The sequence below is a fragment of the Orycteropus afer genome, unplaced genomic scaffold, assembly GCF_000298275.1.
Source record: "Orycteropus afer afer isolate SDZICR_OR568_19922 unplaced genomic scaffold, OryAfe1.0 scaffold00010, whole genome shotgun sequence".
In the NCBI taxonomy this organism is placed as follows: Eukaryota; Metazoa; Chordata; class Mammalia; order Tubulidentata; family Orycteropodidae; genus Orycteropus; species Orycteropus afer.
The window spans coordinates 10,008,013-10,025,193 of NW_006921597.1; the positions used below are offsets into that span (position 1 = coordinate 10,008,013).

General features: G+C 40.9%; 1 protein-coding gene across 1 annotated transcript in view; it reads left to right on the top strand.

The window, feature by feature from the left end:
* The first annotated feature begins 1,974 nt into the window (after positions 1–1,974).
* The window catches only part of CASQ2 (calsequestrin 2), a 112,335-nt gene continuing 97,128 nt past the window's right edge, over positions 1,975–17,181 (top strand). The window contains exon 1 of the mRNA XM_007948733.2: positions 1,975–2,244. Coding sequence (XP_007946924.1) covers positions 2,011–2,244 — 234 coding nt within the window. The 5' untranslated portion in view covers positions 1,975–2,010. The remainder of the gene's footprint in view (positions 2,245–17,181) is intronic.

The following is a 17,181-nucleotide window of genomic DNA, read 5'->3' on the forward strand; positions in this document are numbered from 1 at the left end:
ATCAGAAGCACCAGGTTTCAAAGCAGAGTTGAATCCTTAGGTTGGCAGTAACTCTGCAACAATCTCAGGCAAGTTAGTAAATCTCTCTGAAGATAGTGCTCACTTGTAAATGAGCACTTCATCCTTTCTGCCCAGATTACCTGCAAAGTCCCACCACTGAAGTAATTACAAAAGATACTTTTTATGAGGACTGCCTGGATGTTGCAAATATTAACCCTCACATCTGCTAACTAAAAGACTGGAGGTTGAATTCAACCTGAGGTGCCTCAGAAGAAAAGCCTGGCAATCTAAAAATTCAGCCATTGAAAACTCCAGGTAGAGCAATGCTACTGTGACACAAACTGTTGCTATGAGTCAGAACTGACCCTGTGTCAACTGGTTTTGGTTTACTCTTTTTGAACACCTCTTTATGTCATCATGCTTTCCATCAGTATTTTCCAAATCTTGCAATATCATCCAAATCTTACAAGGGAGGGGACCTAGAATCTGAGAGTGTGAGTAACTTTCCAGGAGGTATTTGAACTCTGGTCTGGCTGACTTTGGTAGCATAGTGGCTAAGACACTTGCCTGCTAACCAGACGGCTGGTGGTTCAAACCCACCAGCCACTCCTCGGAAGGAAGGTTGGGCAATCCTACTTCCATAGTGATACTGCCTCGGAAACCCAAGGAGGGGTCGCTATGAGTCGGGTTTGACTCGACGGCACATAACAACAACAACTGGCTGACTTTGTACACTAGCCTGTCACTAAAGAAGAAAAAAGGGGCAAAGACAGCCACCAAAAAAAAAAAAAAAAAAAAAAAAAACCCGTTGCCATCAAGTCAATTCCAATTCATAGCGACCCTGTAAGACAGAGTAGAACTGGGTAGAATCCCATAGGATTTCCAAAACTGTAATCTTTACGACCGTCACATCTTTCTCTAGCAGAGCTGCTGGTAGGTTTGAACTGCAAAACTTTTGGTTAGCAACCGAGCATTTAACCACTGCACAGGGCTCCTTAAAAATGACCATATTCAGGGTTAATGTGAAAAAAGAAATATGACAAGGATGATAGTGAAAAAACCTAAGAAAGAAGTTTTGTGAGAAGAACTGTTGAACTTTTAAGTGAGAATGGACGCAGCAGAGTTCAGCTGTGGCCCAGGGTGGGCTGAAGCCTGTGAACCATGTACGTGCGGGGCTGGTGGGAAAGGTGACCTCACATGCCTCGCCCAGTGACTGGCAGAGCCATGTGTGCATCATACAGCAGCACAACCAGGCCTAGATTTCTCAGAGGAGAGGACGGGAGGCAGAGATGGCAGCGACCTGGTAGCATAAAGTCCACCGCCGCTATGCTTTGTTCTCTCGTCAGCTGGGAGTATGTGGGGTATGAATAGGCTGAGAAGGTGGGCACAAGCTGTATTACTTCCCTAGAGTAACTGAACAGTTCAATATGTGTGAGTGTCGTTTTGTATGTTGTAACCTCTCCACTTGCTTATTGGTGCCACGCTCCCTTATCACTCTCCTCTCATTTTCTCCTCCCCCCTCGCAGTGGATTTCTCTTCTCTGACCTTTCTAGCCTCCTTAGTTGCCTTGTACACATGGTCTTCTCTGCCCTCCTGCCTCTGCCCTCTCCTCCATGCTGACAGACTGTATCAGCGAATCCCTCAACAGAGTCATATCTATCTTTTTTATTCATTGCATGATTTATTTTTAGCCTGAATCAACTGCCTCCTAAAAATGGACTTCCTAATGAGACAGGGGCTGGGCAGAACTATGTAAGTTATCTAGGGCTTGGCCTCCCAGCCTCCCCTGCCTGGCTCTTATTCTGCACACGCATGTGTGTGCATGAGCCTCTGGTCTCTTTGTCCTGAGCCCGTGATTACAGAGCTAACTGGACTCAAGGAGGTGAAGAATCTGGCAGGGCACAGAAGAGAGACAAAACCAACCTCTCTCTGTTTCCCCACACGGCTCAGCAAGGCCTCCAACAGTCTTCTGTCCTTTCTCCTGGAAAACAAAAGCCAAACTTTGCCCAAATGAAGAGAACTCAACTATTTCTTGTGGGGGTCTACTTGCTGTGCTCCTGCAGGGCAGAAGAGGGGCTGAACTTCCCCACATACGATGGGAAAGACCGTGTGGTTAGTCTCACTGAGAAGAACTTCAAACAGATTATGAAGAAATACGACTTGCTCTGCCTCTACTACCACGAGCCTGTGTCTTCAGATAAGGTGGTGCAAAAACAATTCCAACTAAAAGAAATTGTCCTTGAGGTAAGTAGGGGGCATGCTTACTAAGTTGTCTAAGAGAGCATGAGGGCCTAGTTTGTGTCTTCAGCCAGGGCATAGAATATAGGGCACAAAGAGAAGGTGTACCAAAGTCCATCTGCATTTTAACCTTAGGTACACCAGAAGATATTCCTGTTGCAAAGCTGGAATGTATGAACAATGCAGGGTGGGTCCATACTCTTAGAATAGAGATAACTGGACTTTTTACAATGCGTGGATCTCACTCAGGTCTTTCAACTTACCGTCCTCTTGATTTTCCAAGGGCTATTGTCCTAGTCCCTGTTTTTCTGCATGTTTTCTATTGTTAAAACTGTTGGGTGAAATAAAACTCTGGGATCATTTGTAGTTATCATTCACTCTACTAGTCCCCTACTCCTCAACTCTGGAAGTGCCCACCATCCTGGACAAACAAAAGCCATTTGACCTTGCATCTCTTCGTTTAGTGGGGACTATCACTAAATGGTTTTCTGCTCTTGAGACCTAGCTTCATCAGCATTACACAGTATAAATGTATGAAGATCTTCTTGGCACCTTCATTAATGGGACTTTTTTTTCCCCCCTCAGAAAGTTCTTGGTGTGGCTTTAGGACAGATGTTGAAGTCAGTTCTTATTTTATCTGCATTGCATGGTCTGTTTATAACCTGGCACTGGGGCCAGTTGTCTAATCCTGTGTGAATGCCTCAGGAACCCTTCCCACGGCTCCTCCTGGACAGTTTAGGATTGCTTACACTTTACGAGTGCCCAAGTATTCCTTGGACCAAGTATTCCTCCGCAGTACCATACTCAGCCCAGCTCAGCTCAAATCTGTGAAAGGGGCTGAGAATCAGGACAGTTTATTGAGAACTACCAAAAAAATCAGCTTAATCAAATACTTTGATTAACAATATTACCATATAAAACCCAAATGGATTTGAATTCTTCAGGGAAAAAAGAAAACACTCTAATAAAATCCAGGAAAACCATACCAAACACCTAAAGATATCATTGATGATTTAAAAGCACTTCGGAATCCTAATTGTCTTCTGATCATCATACAAACATCTATTTTTATAGGATTTATTTATGGTGATGTGCTTATTAACAGAGCTCTAATTGACATGATGCTAAACATTTTTAAAATATCACCACTATGGTCATATATATATATGTGTGTGTGTGTGTGTGTGTATGTATATATATACACACACACACATATATATATACATACATATATATATGACTATATATATACATACATATATATATATATGACTGACTATATATGACTATATATATATAGGAGCTCTGGTAGCATAGTGGCTAAAGCACTTGAATGCTAACCAGAAGGCTGGCGGTTCAAACCCACCAGCCCCTCCTCGGAAGGAAGGTTGGGCAATCCTACTTCCGTAGTGATACTGCCTCGGAAACCCAAGGAGGGGTCGCTATGAGTCGGGGCTGACTCGACGGCACATAACAACAACAACAACAACAACATATGTATATATGTATATATATACATATATGTTTTTATATATATATATATATATATATATATATATACACACATATTTCCCACCCCATCCACCCCAGGCCAGCCTAGAGGCCGAATATGAAAGTTCAGTTCCCTCTGTGGGTTGTGAGTGGAAGAGAAAGCAGGGACAGCTCTTGAGCCTTTGCATATAATATACAGATGGGAAAATCTCAGGCTGGAAAAAAAAAATAGGACATATAATATAGCTGCTTAGCCTGTGAAATCTTAAGTTACATTACCATCCTATCTCAAACTGTAGTACTCAGTTGCTGAGAGAGATTTTTATTTAAAAATTTAATTGGAGCATAAGGAGGACTCTATCTGTTCATCACTGCTCAGTTAGCCCAGAACTCAAAAGGATGCCTTTGGGTGGCCAGTACCAGTACAATGACCTTCATTTCAGATTCTCTCTCATATTAAAAACACGTACTATGTATATGTGTATATACAGACAGGTCCCTGGGTGCCTCAACTCTTAGCCAAAAGGTTGGTGATATGAACCTACTCAGAGACCTTGGAAGAAAGACCTGGCAATCTGCTTTGGAAAGGTAACAGCCTTTTAAACCCTATGAAGCAGTTCTACTGTGCACACATGGGGTCACCTGGGAGTCAGAACCGGTTTAACAGCAACAACAACATACACACATACATTTGTAGATACATGTGTGTGTATGTGTGTATGTATGCATGTATGTATATCCCCTAAATATATGTCTCCCACAAAAGACAAGCAAAATCACAAGAAGGGACTTTCCTTTGGGGCTCACAGACCCTCCAGACCTCTCCTAAGGGGCCCCTTCCCTATGTGGGTGCCTGGCCAGGCAGATTGATTAGGTGGAAGTTGAGCACATGAGGTATTCTGAGGCCCCATAAGTGAGCCATCATTAGGGGAAAGAACACCAAACTTGGAGCCAGGAGATCTGGATGTAAGTTCTAGCTCAGTCTCTGCTAACAGATGACATAGGGCAAATTACGTAATTTCTCTCTTATCTACAAATATGTTGTTGTTGTTGTTGTTTGCCGTCAAGTCGCCCCCGACTCATAGAGACCCCTCCTTGGGTTTCCGAGGCAGTATTACTATGGAAGTAGGATTGCCCAACCTTCCTTCCGAGGAGTGGCTGGTGGGTTTGAACCGCCAGCCTTCTGGTTAGCAGTCAAGTGCCTTAGGCACTATGCTACCAGAGCTCCTATCTACAAATATAGAAAAAATAATAACTGTAAGGCTTAAATGTTATTAAATAACAATAACACTAATGGACTGTTTACTATGTGCAGGAGCTGATCTGAGTACTTTGCATGTTATTAACTGACTTAATCCTTACAATAATTTCATGAAGTAGGTACAGTTACCACCTCCATTTTAAAGATGGAAAAACTGAAGCACAAAGAGGCTAAGTTGCCCAACATTTCACAACTAGTGCTCGTGAAAGCAGTCTCAGTCCCTACCCTGCACCATTCCTGGAAGCAAATGAGCCAATGTGCAAGGAGCTGCTAGATACCCTGTCCAGAAGGATGGCAAGAATCACAATTAAACAGCCCTCAGGCTACGGGGATCTGGAGGCACTGCTCATGCAAATGTCCTAACTCCAGAAGAGGCACAGCCCCTTAGTGGGGGGTGGGGGGTGGGGAGCATTTGTTGAGATACCTGTCAGGTACAAGTTTTGTTTCTCAGAATCCAGGACAGAAATGGCTCCAGAAATCCAATGGGTGGAAAGAGAGGGCAGGTATGAGCTTCAAAGTTTTCTTTGTGATCAAAACAAGCATTTTTGTTCTCTTACTCCCCTGAGCCCCAAATCTACACTAAAGAAAGTATTCTACCAGTTCGGGGTGCTGTGGTGGTGATGTAGTTTGGAAAGAGAAGAGACCATTTCCAGAAGTGCACATCCACATAGTAATGTGGTAAGAAGTCACAGAGAGAGGCAAGCCTTCTTTCCCTCCTAGCAGTTTAGGAAGGTGGCTTTCGACATTTTTTAAAATTGTAACTATTGTGACTAGTGCACACAAGCATATGCACATATACACACACATTGAAACAAAAGTTTCATGGAATAATACTTATCTTTATTACTTGTAGAGCACTTGATCTTTTTTAATGCCATATTATTCTTTACTCTTCTATTTTATCCTATTCTATTCCACTTAAAAAAAATACTCTTCCCAATCCATGAAATTGACTTCACTCTCCAATGATGAGTTGCTGCCCTCAGTCTGAAAAACACCAGCTTAGGCATAGGTGTTCATTACTCATCACACTAGGGCTATCCCATTCAGATACAAATCCAAAGGCAACTGTGATCAGTCATGTGTATTTTGTCTGCTCTAAAGGATGTCAGTAAAAAGACTCAGAAACAGCCGCATCCACAGAGAGAGGGGTTCACTGCCTGCTAGGGGCTCTTGAAATTCAATTCAGTTAGTCATCCACCTGTGAGACACTGATTCTATGTTGAGCCTTGGGAAGATACTGTGAATACAGGGAAAATAAGATGCTCAAGTGGCTCACGGCCTAATATGGAAGAAGATTTATAAACACAAAGCTACGGTGCAATGGGGTCACTGTAATAGTAGAGCTATTTATAAGGTTCTCTGGGAATACAGATGACAGAGGAAGAGCTGACTCTGTGAGTGATGTGGAAGGAGTGACAGGGAAGAACTGGTCTGTGAAAATGAGTAGGAATTCACCAGGCAAATGAGCAAGGGAAGGGGAGAGAACCATAACAGCAAAGTCTGATAAATCACTGGCCATCAAGTCAACATTAACTCATGATGATGTCATGAGTGTCAGAGTAGAACTGTGCTCCATAGGGCTTTCAATGCTGATTCTTCAGAAGTAGATCACCAGGCCTTTCTTCTGCAGCACCTTTGTTGGTCTCAAACCTCCACCCTTTTGGTTAGTAGCCAAAATGTTAACCATTTGCACCACCCACATTTTCCAAAGTTCTGATATCTGTCAAATATTTTCCCACCCACTAGCTTTTTCTTCAAATTTATCCATGAGGGCCTCATACCTATAAATTTTGATCCCTACATAGACAAATCCCTCTGGAAGAGAAAGTATTGTAAGATGCTGCCAATCATTTATATCTCCATATGACCACATTTTAATTCTTTTGTGAGAACAGGGTTTAACAAGAGAAAGAGAGAGGATGTAAGGTCACTAAAAGATTAAACAGAAAAAAGCAAGTAAATGACTTTAAGAATCACCATACTCAAACTTGGCATTCCAATTTGGCCTAGATCTAGCTCTAGAAGGCCCGAGGGTCAGTGCATGGTACATAGCTCTCTATATATGTTCTATAATGATTGCTTAATGAAAGAATAAAATGTTGGAACTCAAAAGGACTTTCTGAATCCCCTAGTTTGTTCTGATCCCTCTTATCATAGATGTAGCCCTGTAGTGATATGACTTGCATAAGATTAAACCAAAGAACAAAACTCATAGCCATTGAGTCAATTCCAACTCACAGTGACCCCCATTGACTTTCCAAAGTGGTAAATCTTTATGGAAGTAGATTGCCCCATCTTCCTTCTGTGGAACAGCTAGTGGGTTTGAACTGCCAACCTTCTGGTTAGCACCCAAATACATTACACAGCTGGTAAGGTATTCCTAATTGTTGTTGTTGTTGTTGTTATGTGCCGTCGAGTTGGCCCTGACTCATACCTAATTCCAGGTTGGGCACTCTTTGTCCACATAATGTTGTTGTTATGTGCCTTCGAGTCAGACCTGACTCATAGCGATCCCTCCTTGGGTTTCCGAGGCAGTATCACTACGGAAGTAGATTGCCTCATCTTCCTTCCGAGGAGTGGTTGGTGGGTTTGAACCATCAGCCTTCTGGTTAGCAGTCAAGTGCCTTAGGCACTACGCTACCAGAGCTCCTACTATTTTTTTTTTCATAAAACTAAATGGCAAATAGTTTTATGAAAAAAATCCAAACCAGCTAGAAATCAAAGAAATGGCCATTAAAACAACAATGAAAATATAAATAGATAAAGATTTCAAAAACCCTGAGAATCACATCAGTATCTAAAATTGGGAAATTATTTTGAAAATATTCATGGTTATATAGTAGAATACTACGCTGGCCATTTGGGAGCTCTGGTGGCATAGTGCCTAAGGCATTTGACTGCTAACCAGAAGGCTGGTGGTTCAAACACAACAACTACTCCTTGGAAGGAAGGTTGGGCAATCTACTTCCATAGAGATAATGCCTCAGAAACCCAAGGAGGGGTTGCTATGAGTCAGATCCAACTCAAGAGCAGTGAATTTGGGTTTTGTTTGTTTGTTTCTTTGTTTGGTATTTGCCATTTACTTTATTTTCTTCCATGAATTATTTTTCCATGTCCTTTCTCCATTTTTCTATTGGGGTTTCAACACAAATTATAAAAGAAGTTACAATTTGCATGATGCCTTCTTCAGCTTCAGTCAAGATAGCAATTTAGTCCTACCACAGTGCCCAAAACCTATTAACATTACAAGACTAAGAGACATGAGGGGAGGGTATGGGCAATGAATTCAGTGTCTCTTGACTCCTTTGTTTCCTGTTTGCTCTTTCCCCTTGAACCTGCTGGGCAAGCCACTGCTCCTGTCAAGGTCTACAAATATTGCCAGAGGAAGTCTTCCAATATCACCAACTTCACTCTGGTTGAAATGCTTAAGAGAAGGTGTGTTCCAGCATGGGCTTCCAAATCAGATAGACTTGGGTTCAATTCCCAAGAGAAAAACCTCTCTGCATCCAGTTTCCTTATGAGTAAAGTAGAGATAATAGGTGTTGTTGTCAAGATTAAATGAGGTAGCGTGGCAAGAACATGGCTACTGATACTCAGAAGGTACTCAAATGCTGGTTGCTTGACAGCCCATATCCTCCATTCCCATCAGTACTTAGATATAACCTAGCCTAACCCTATCATTTTACAGACTGAGGAACCAGGCCACTGTCAGTGAGCACAAAGATTGGTGATATGGCTGCCATACTGCTTAGCCATGACCAGTTGAACCCCAGAGAAGAGTAACTGTGCCATGATCACAGCTTCCTGATATCCCCCATATTCAGCTCTCCCTCTGGTCTCTGAGGCTTTGCTCAGCCTGTCTCTGAAGTATTCAACAATCTCATCAACACCATTTGTTAAATTATACCCCTTTCACATTTTAAGTCACAATTCAGTATTACTCTCTTTGAGAAGTGTTTCCAGTTTCCTTTAGGCTTCTTGAACTTACTTTTTCTTCCCATGGAGACATGTGTTGGATCTTCCTCTCTAGACTGAATGCCTCCTGAGGCAATCTAAATTTAAAGCAAATTGGTAATAGCCAAAAAACGAGGTGTTAATAAGTTAATTCCAACCTGAAAGAGAAGGAAGGAAAAAGAAAATCTTCTTCACAATCAGCTTCACATTTTACATAGACACAATTTCATGGCAACTTAAATCATCTCAGGAACTAAAGGGGAAAGGAGACACACATGGCCCTCAGACTCAGTTGTAGGATCTCTGGGCACTGTACATCATACTTCATATTCAAAGTGGATGCTTTACCTGTGTATGTGTGTTTTGAGGGATGATGAGAGATAAAACAACTAAATAGACCAGTCTGCAACCAATATACATTTATTGGATTAAGAGAAGTTACAGGAGATTTTTCTCAGGGCATGTTGCTGAGTTTTTTATAACATGAAAATAAGTATTGTGAATCCCTTAATAGAAATATTCATCAAATATTCTTTGCTGATAGCACACACTCAGTAATCTTAGCATGAAAAAAATGAAGGAATATATGGATGGAGGTGAATGAGCAATGTTTTCTATGTCATTAATGGTAAAAACTGGTTCATTTGTTTGGGGTGAGCAACTGACTGAAAGAGATCCATATTTGTACTCATTCCAAAGAAAGGTGATCCCACAGAATGTGGAAATTACCAAACAATATCACTAATATCACATGCAAGTCAAATCTTACTGAAGATAATTCAAAGATGATTGTAGCACTGTATTGACAAAGAACTTCCAGAAATGCAAGCTGGATTCAGAAGAGGACGTGGAACGAGAAATATCATTGCTGATGTTAGATGAATCTTGGCTGAAAGCAAAGAATATCAGAAAATGTTTACTTATGTTTTATTGACTATGCAAAAGAATTTGATTGTGTGGTTCATAACAAATTATGGCTATCATTGAAAAGAATGGGAATTCCAGAACACTTAATTGCTCATGAGAAACCTGTATATAGATCAGGAGGCTGTCGCTTGAACAGAACAAGGGGATACTGCATGGTTTAAAATCGGGAAGGGAGTATGTCAGGGTTATATCTTTTCACCATACTTATTCAATCTGTATGCTGAGCAAGTAATTTGAGAAGCTGGACTATATGAGGAAGAGCATGGAGTCAGGATTGGAGGAAAACGGATTAACAACCTGAGATATGCAGACGACACAACTTTGCTTGCTGAAAGTGAGGATGACGTGAAGCACTTACTGATGAATATTAAAGACTATAGTCTGCAGTATGGATTACATCTCAACATAAAGAAAGTGAAAATCCTCACAACTAGACCCATAAGCAGCATAATAAATGGAGAAAAGATTGAAGTAGTCAAAGATTTCATATTACTTGGTTCCACAATCAACACCAATGGAAGCAGCAGTCAAGACATCAGACAACGTATTGTACTGGGCAAATCTGCTGAAAAAGACCTCTTTAAAGTACTGAAGAGCAAAGATATCTCTTTGAAGACTAAGGTGCACCTAACCAAAGCTATGGTCTTTTCAATCACCTCATATGTATGTGAGAGCTGGACAATGAATAAGGAAGATCGAAGAAGAGTTGATGCTTTTGAGTTGTGGTGTTGGTGAAGAATGCTGAAAGTACCATAGACTGCTAAAAGAACTAACAAATCTGTCCTGGAAGAAGTGCAGCTGGAATGCTCCTTGGAAGCAAGAATGGCCAGATTTCATCTCACTTACTTGTTAAGTCTTGTTGTCAGAAGGGACCATTCCCTGGATAGGGATATCATGCTTGGTAAAGTGGAGGGTCAACAAAAAAGGGGAAGGCCCTCAACAAAATGGATTGACACAGTGGCTGCAATGATGGGCTCAGGTGTAGCAAAGATTGTGAGACTGGCACAGGACCAGGCAGTGTTTCGTTCTGTTGTATACAGGGTCGCTATGAGTCAGAGCCAACTCAACAGCACCGAACAACAACAACAACAACAACAGATCTCTTGGCCTGGCAAGAAATCTGGGATCTTGGCACAAAAATAGACACATCATCCCTGGTAGCTGCACACCATGCTGACCTGCAGCTGCTGTTGTTTTTCAACAGGCATCAGTTAGGACTCGAGGTCTAAGGTTGATCCTCAGCATCCCCCCTTTCAGGGTGCATTCTGCAATTCTTGCTTAAGAAGGTCCCACTTTAGCTCACCACATAAAAGAGGTAGGGGTACTCTGTTGCCATCTGCACACAGCCTGCCCAGAGACTCTCTCCCAAACTCTCCTAGATATTAAATAACAGAATCACCACCTACAAATTATGAAAATGGCTTATTCACAAGCAGGAAAGTTTGTTGTTATGAACAATTTTCTAGTGTCAGTAGAGAGGTTATTTTCCAATAACTTTTAGGTGGTGGTACTAGCGTGGATTACCCGTTAGACCTATGGGGGCAGGAGAGTGCTGGTTCCATCATTTATGGCAGAATCAGAAATTAGAAGGCTTTGCAATCTAGGTCTCTACGTTTTGCCTCTCCTTGGTAATTGTCTTACAGCCACTACTCTCAGTCTGTCAAGGCCCCTAAAGGACTATGCTCCTTTCTTGATTCCCGTCTCAGTCTCTGAATTGATCTGTACATCACCGAAAAGTAATCTTTGGCTGGGAATGATTGCAGCCTCTTTAGACTCTTCCATACACTCAGCATCATCAAAATAACTCTTATGACCACTTCCAGATCACAGCCATTCTCATACATCTGACTCAGATGAAGTAGCAGTGCTTGGGGAAAGCAGAGGACTGGAAGTCAGAGCACCTGAACTTGAGGTGCTTCTCTTCTACTTACCCTGTATTTGATCCTAGGCAAGTCATATTCACCTCATTTTATGCATCTATAAAATTAACTACCTCAATGAATTAAGAGAATTCATTGTGAATAAGAATTAAGATATTGTACAAGTATCAGGTATTGTTATTCTGGTTCTATCAGTTGCTGCTTAAGAAATTGTTGTTATTGTTGTTATTGTTGTTAGTTGTCATTAAGGTGGTTCTGACTTATGGTGACCATAAGTATAACAGAATGAAACACTACGCAGTTCAGTGTCATCTTCATGACAATTTGTACATTTGAGCCCATTTTTGTGACCACTGTGTGCCTTCCAACCTGGGGGCTCATCTTCCAGCACTATTTTGTACAATATTCAAGTTTTCATTGGCTAATTTTTGGCAGTAAGATGGCCAGGGATTTCATCCTTAGTTTGTTTTAGTCTAGAAGCTCCACTAAAACCTGTCAACTGTGAGTGCCCCTGCTGGTATCTGAAATACCAGTGGCATAGCTTCTAGTCTCATAGCAACATACCACAACATGACAAGCTGACAGGTGATGGACTTAGGAAATTAATGTAAAATGCCTATTCAAATGCCTAAAAGTTGGTATTTATCAAATGCTATTTCTTTTCACCTGTCACTTGAAATTTATAACATGTTCTTGGGAAATTACAATAGTTCTTAACCTTGACTGTATATTGGGATCTTGCAGGGGAGCTATTAAAAAATACTTATGCCTGTGTCCTAGCCCCAGAAATTCTGATTTAATTGGTCTTGGGGTGAGAGATCCAGGGACTGCAATTTTTAAGAGCTCCCTAGGTAATTCTAGGTCTCTGGAACACAGAAGTGGTTTGTAATCAGCTCCAACCAAAAGGCCATCCAACAAGAGAGGTCTTGTGGAAACAATTAGTCTAAAGGACTAATGGACCACATGAACCCTAGCCTTTACAGCCTTGAGACCAGATGAACTAGATGGTGCCCACCTACCACTACCAATCTGATTGGGACCACTGAAGGTCCAGGACATAATGGGAGAAAAATTTATAATAAAATTTCAAAATCATAAAGCAGACCAGACTTACTGGTATGATAGAGACTGGTGGGACTCCCCAGACTGTGGCCCTTTGATACCCTTTAAGCCTGGAACTAAACTCACCCCTAATGATCAATTTTCAACCAAACAATGGTATGTGCCGTCGAGTAAGACCTGACTCATAGCGACCCCTCCTTGGGTTCCCGAGGCAGTATCACTATGGAAGTAGATTGCCCATCCTTCCTTTTAAGAAGTGGCTGGTGGGTTTGAACCACCAGCCTTCTGGTTAGCAGTCAGGTGCCTTAGGCACTACACTACCAGAGCTCCTAACCAATAATAGGCAGGCCTAAAAAGTGAGTAAAAACATCAGGGAGGAACATATTCCTCAATACAATCAACCATATGAAACCAAAAGGGCACCATTTTCCCAAAAACAAAATTCAGAAGGCAGGAAGGGGCAGGAACGAAGGATGATTGAGAACAAGGAACCAAGGGAGGAAGTGAGAAGAGAGCTGTTACATTGAGGGGATTGCAGCCAACATTATGAAACAAAATGTGTATAAATTGAATGTAAAACTAATTTGCTCTGTAAACTTTCACCTTAACTACAATAAAAAGTTAAAAAAAAAATGAGGCCCTTCATTGTATTACACTTGCTATGTTATTATGTGCCTACTGATTCAATTTTAATTTCTCAACTATACTTGGTATAATCGCAATAGACTTTTGAGACAATAAAAGCGTACACTTCTTATTTAAAACAAACAAAAAGAAAAAAGAAAGAAAGACTGGGTGATATGTTTCCTTAAACTTTACAATCAAGAAAATGCTGTGAAGGTCAGTTCTACTCAGTAACAGATGGGGTTGTCATGAATCGGAATTGACTCAGTGGCAATGAGTTTGATTTGGTTTTGGGTGTTTCTAACGTGCAGTCAGTTTTGAGAACAACTAGAGCCTTGATGCTCCAAATGCATATGGAAACCAACAGCAACTGTGCCATCTGGGAGCTTATTATTAGAAATTCAGAATCTCAAGCCCCACCCCTGAATCAGAATTGGCATTTAATCAGGAGCCCCAGGTGATCAGTAAGTACAGTAAGATTCAAGGAGCACAGTGTCAGTCCATGGGTTAGACAAATTTTTCAGTTGATCAGAATCATGCTGTACCTGGTTGATCTTTGATCTGTTAAATCACCTAAACGATGTTGGGTTTATCAGCAAACCCCTGATTTAGAGAACTACTGGGGTGTTGAGTTGACTTTGGAGCTGCAGGGACTCAGCTACCCTCCCAGGACCCTTCCCACCAGAGCCTCACTCACACAGTCAGTGATGAACAGTTTGGGCATCCTTGGAAGAACATTATTTGAGTCCTTGGGAAGTTTTACTCTACTTGAGAGATTTCCAAGTGAATGGCCCAAATTCCTAAGGCCAAATCAGAAGGTGCCCCTCTACATACTATTAGGTCCACCATACCACCAGTTACAATGGAGTGGATTCCGACTCAGAGTGACACATGTGTGTCAGAGTAGAACTGTGCTCCACGGGTTGTCAATGGCTGATTCTTCAGAAGTAGATTATCTACTCTACTGTTAGGTCAGGGTCTAGGATTCACTTTCAGAAAAAGAGGGGAGGTGTCTATTAGGTTATGCATCATATTGGCCCTTTCCCAAAAAGATATAGTAAATTTGAGAACCCTGGAGGTATATGAATGTGGGATATTAAGATGTTGTTTTTAAAGAGAAATTATGGAACAGTTTAATTGTGCATGCCAGTGGGCATTTTATGATGTGAAACTAAATCTTATACATACCCAAATTGAAATATTCTGTATTTCATTACTTCACCAAATATTCAATCACTGCTTTCTGACAGAGATTCAGATGACATGTCTTCTGATATTGAAGGAGAGGAACTCACTTCCTTCAGGTCTATGCTTAAATATCACCTTTTCAAAGAAGTTATCTCCATAACCACCTATATAAATTATGCTCGAAGCACTTCTTTTATCCTTCTATCCTGCTTTACTTTTCTCTATAGCACTTAACTGTCATATTGTATACTGTCTGACATCCCCCTACAGAATGTAAAATTCACAAAGGCAAGGGGTGTATTTTATTCATTGCACGTGTATCAGTGCCTGAGTCATTATTGTTGAATAAATGTTGAATGAGTAGAATGAGAAAGAGGAGAAAGTAGATAGCACTTATTACACATTTACTATAAACCATGCCCAATACAGACATTTTACATATGTTATGCTATTTAATTCCCATAACATATTCTCACATTTCAAAGAAATGAATCCAGAGAGTTAAGTAACATTTCCCTAATTCACAAAGCTATAAAGTGACAGAGCATGAAGTTGGATTTAAACCCCTATCTATTTGGTTCCCAAGGTTATGTTCTTTCCACTACACCAAGGAAGAGCTAGACAGGATGGTTTGGGGTTTGTAAATAGTATGAATTTATGAAAGAACAAGAGCTTTAGTTTGTATTCTGGATTTTCACTCACTAGAGCAAAGTTTCCTTGTACAGCTAGACTACTTGTTGAATTGAAATGACTAGAGGGAGTAAATAACTCATGCTTAGCACTATTGTTGTTGTTAGGTGCCATTGAGTCATCTCCAACTCATGGCAACCCTATGTACAACAGAACAAAACTCTGCCCAGTCCTGTGCCAGCCTCACAATGCTTGCTGTACTTGAGCCCATTGTTGCAGCCACTGTGGCAATCCATCTCACTGAAGGCCTTCCCCTTTTTCACTGACCCTCCACTTTACCAAGCATGAAATCCTTCTCCAGGGAATGGTCTCTTCTAGCAACATGACCAAAGTAGGTGAGATGAAGTCTGGCCATTTTCGCTTTCAAGGAGTATTACAGCTGCACTTCTTTCAGGACAGATTTGCTAGTTGTTCTGGCAGTCCATGGTACTTTCAGTATTCTTTGCCAACACCACAACTCAAAAGCATCAACTCTACTTTGGTCTTCCCTATTCATTGTCCAGCTTTCACATGCATATGAGGCGACTGAAAATACTATGGCTTGGGTTAGACACACCGCAGTCTTCAAAGCAGCATCTTTGCTCTTCAGCTCTTGAAAGAGGTCTTCTGGAGCAGATTTACCCAGCGCAACATGTCTGATTTCTTGCCTGTCGTTTCTTTGGTGTTACTAGCACTATTCCATTAGCACTATTAGCATTTACTAAATGTTTGCTGGGCAGAGGGTGAATGAAAGGATGACTAGAGAGAATAAAAAAGCAAGGAGTTGTAAATACTGCCTAAGTGAAGAAATACTTCTCTTGAACTCTTTTTTTTTTTTTTAATTAATTACTAGTATTATTATTACTTTTAATATTGGGTGAAATAATAAAGAGTTAGATTGAATCTCAGATTCAAGGAGCTATTTGTCATTCTCATTTATTGTTATTGTTGGGGACTGTCAAGTCAATTCTGACTCATAGTGACCCGATGTGATGGAGTAGAACTTCCCTATAGGGTTTTTTATGGTTTTTTTGTTTGTTTGTTTGTTTGTTTGTTTTTTTATGGCTTAAGTGAAAGTTTACAGAGCAAATTAGTTTTACATTCAACAATTTATACCCATTTTGTTTTGTAAACATTAGTTGCAATTCCCTTAATGTAACAGCACTATTCTTGGTTCTTCCTTGTGTTCCCTATTTCCCTTCATCTCTCTTTCCTACCCCTTCCTGCTTTCTGAGATTTGTTTTGGGGCAAATACTGTTCTTTTAATCTTGTATAGTTGATTATTCTGAGGAGTATGTGCCTCACAAGGGTTACTGTTCACCTTATAGATTTGTCTATTGCTTGGCTGCAAAGTGATCTTGGGGGTGGGTTCAGTTCCATGTCTGAAGGGTGTTAAAGGGTCACATTCTCAGAGATTTCATCAGTTCCATTCAGACCAGTAAGTCTGGTCTATTTTATGATTTTGAATTTTGTTCTCGATTTTTCTCCCATTCTGTCCAGGACCGTATGTTCTCTCAATCAGAGACATCGGTAGTAGTAGCTGGGCACCATCTAGTTTTTCTGGTCTCAGGGTAATGGAGACTGTAGTTCATGTGGTCCATTAGTCTTTTGGACTAATTATTTCCTTGAGTCTTTGATTTTCTTCACTCTTTCTTTCCTCTAGATGGGGAGAGATCAATATTTGCATCTTAGATGGCAGCTACCTAGCTTTTAAGACCCCAGTCACTACTCACCACATTAGGGTCTAGAATACTGTCTTTGTGAACTATGTTATGCCAATTGACTTAGATGTCCCCTGAGACTGTGATTCTAAGCCCACAAGCCCAGTGATTCATTACCACAAGTATTTGATTATGGCTAAAAGGTGATCCCACAGAGTGTGGA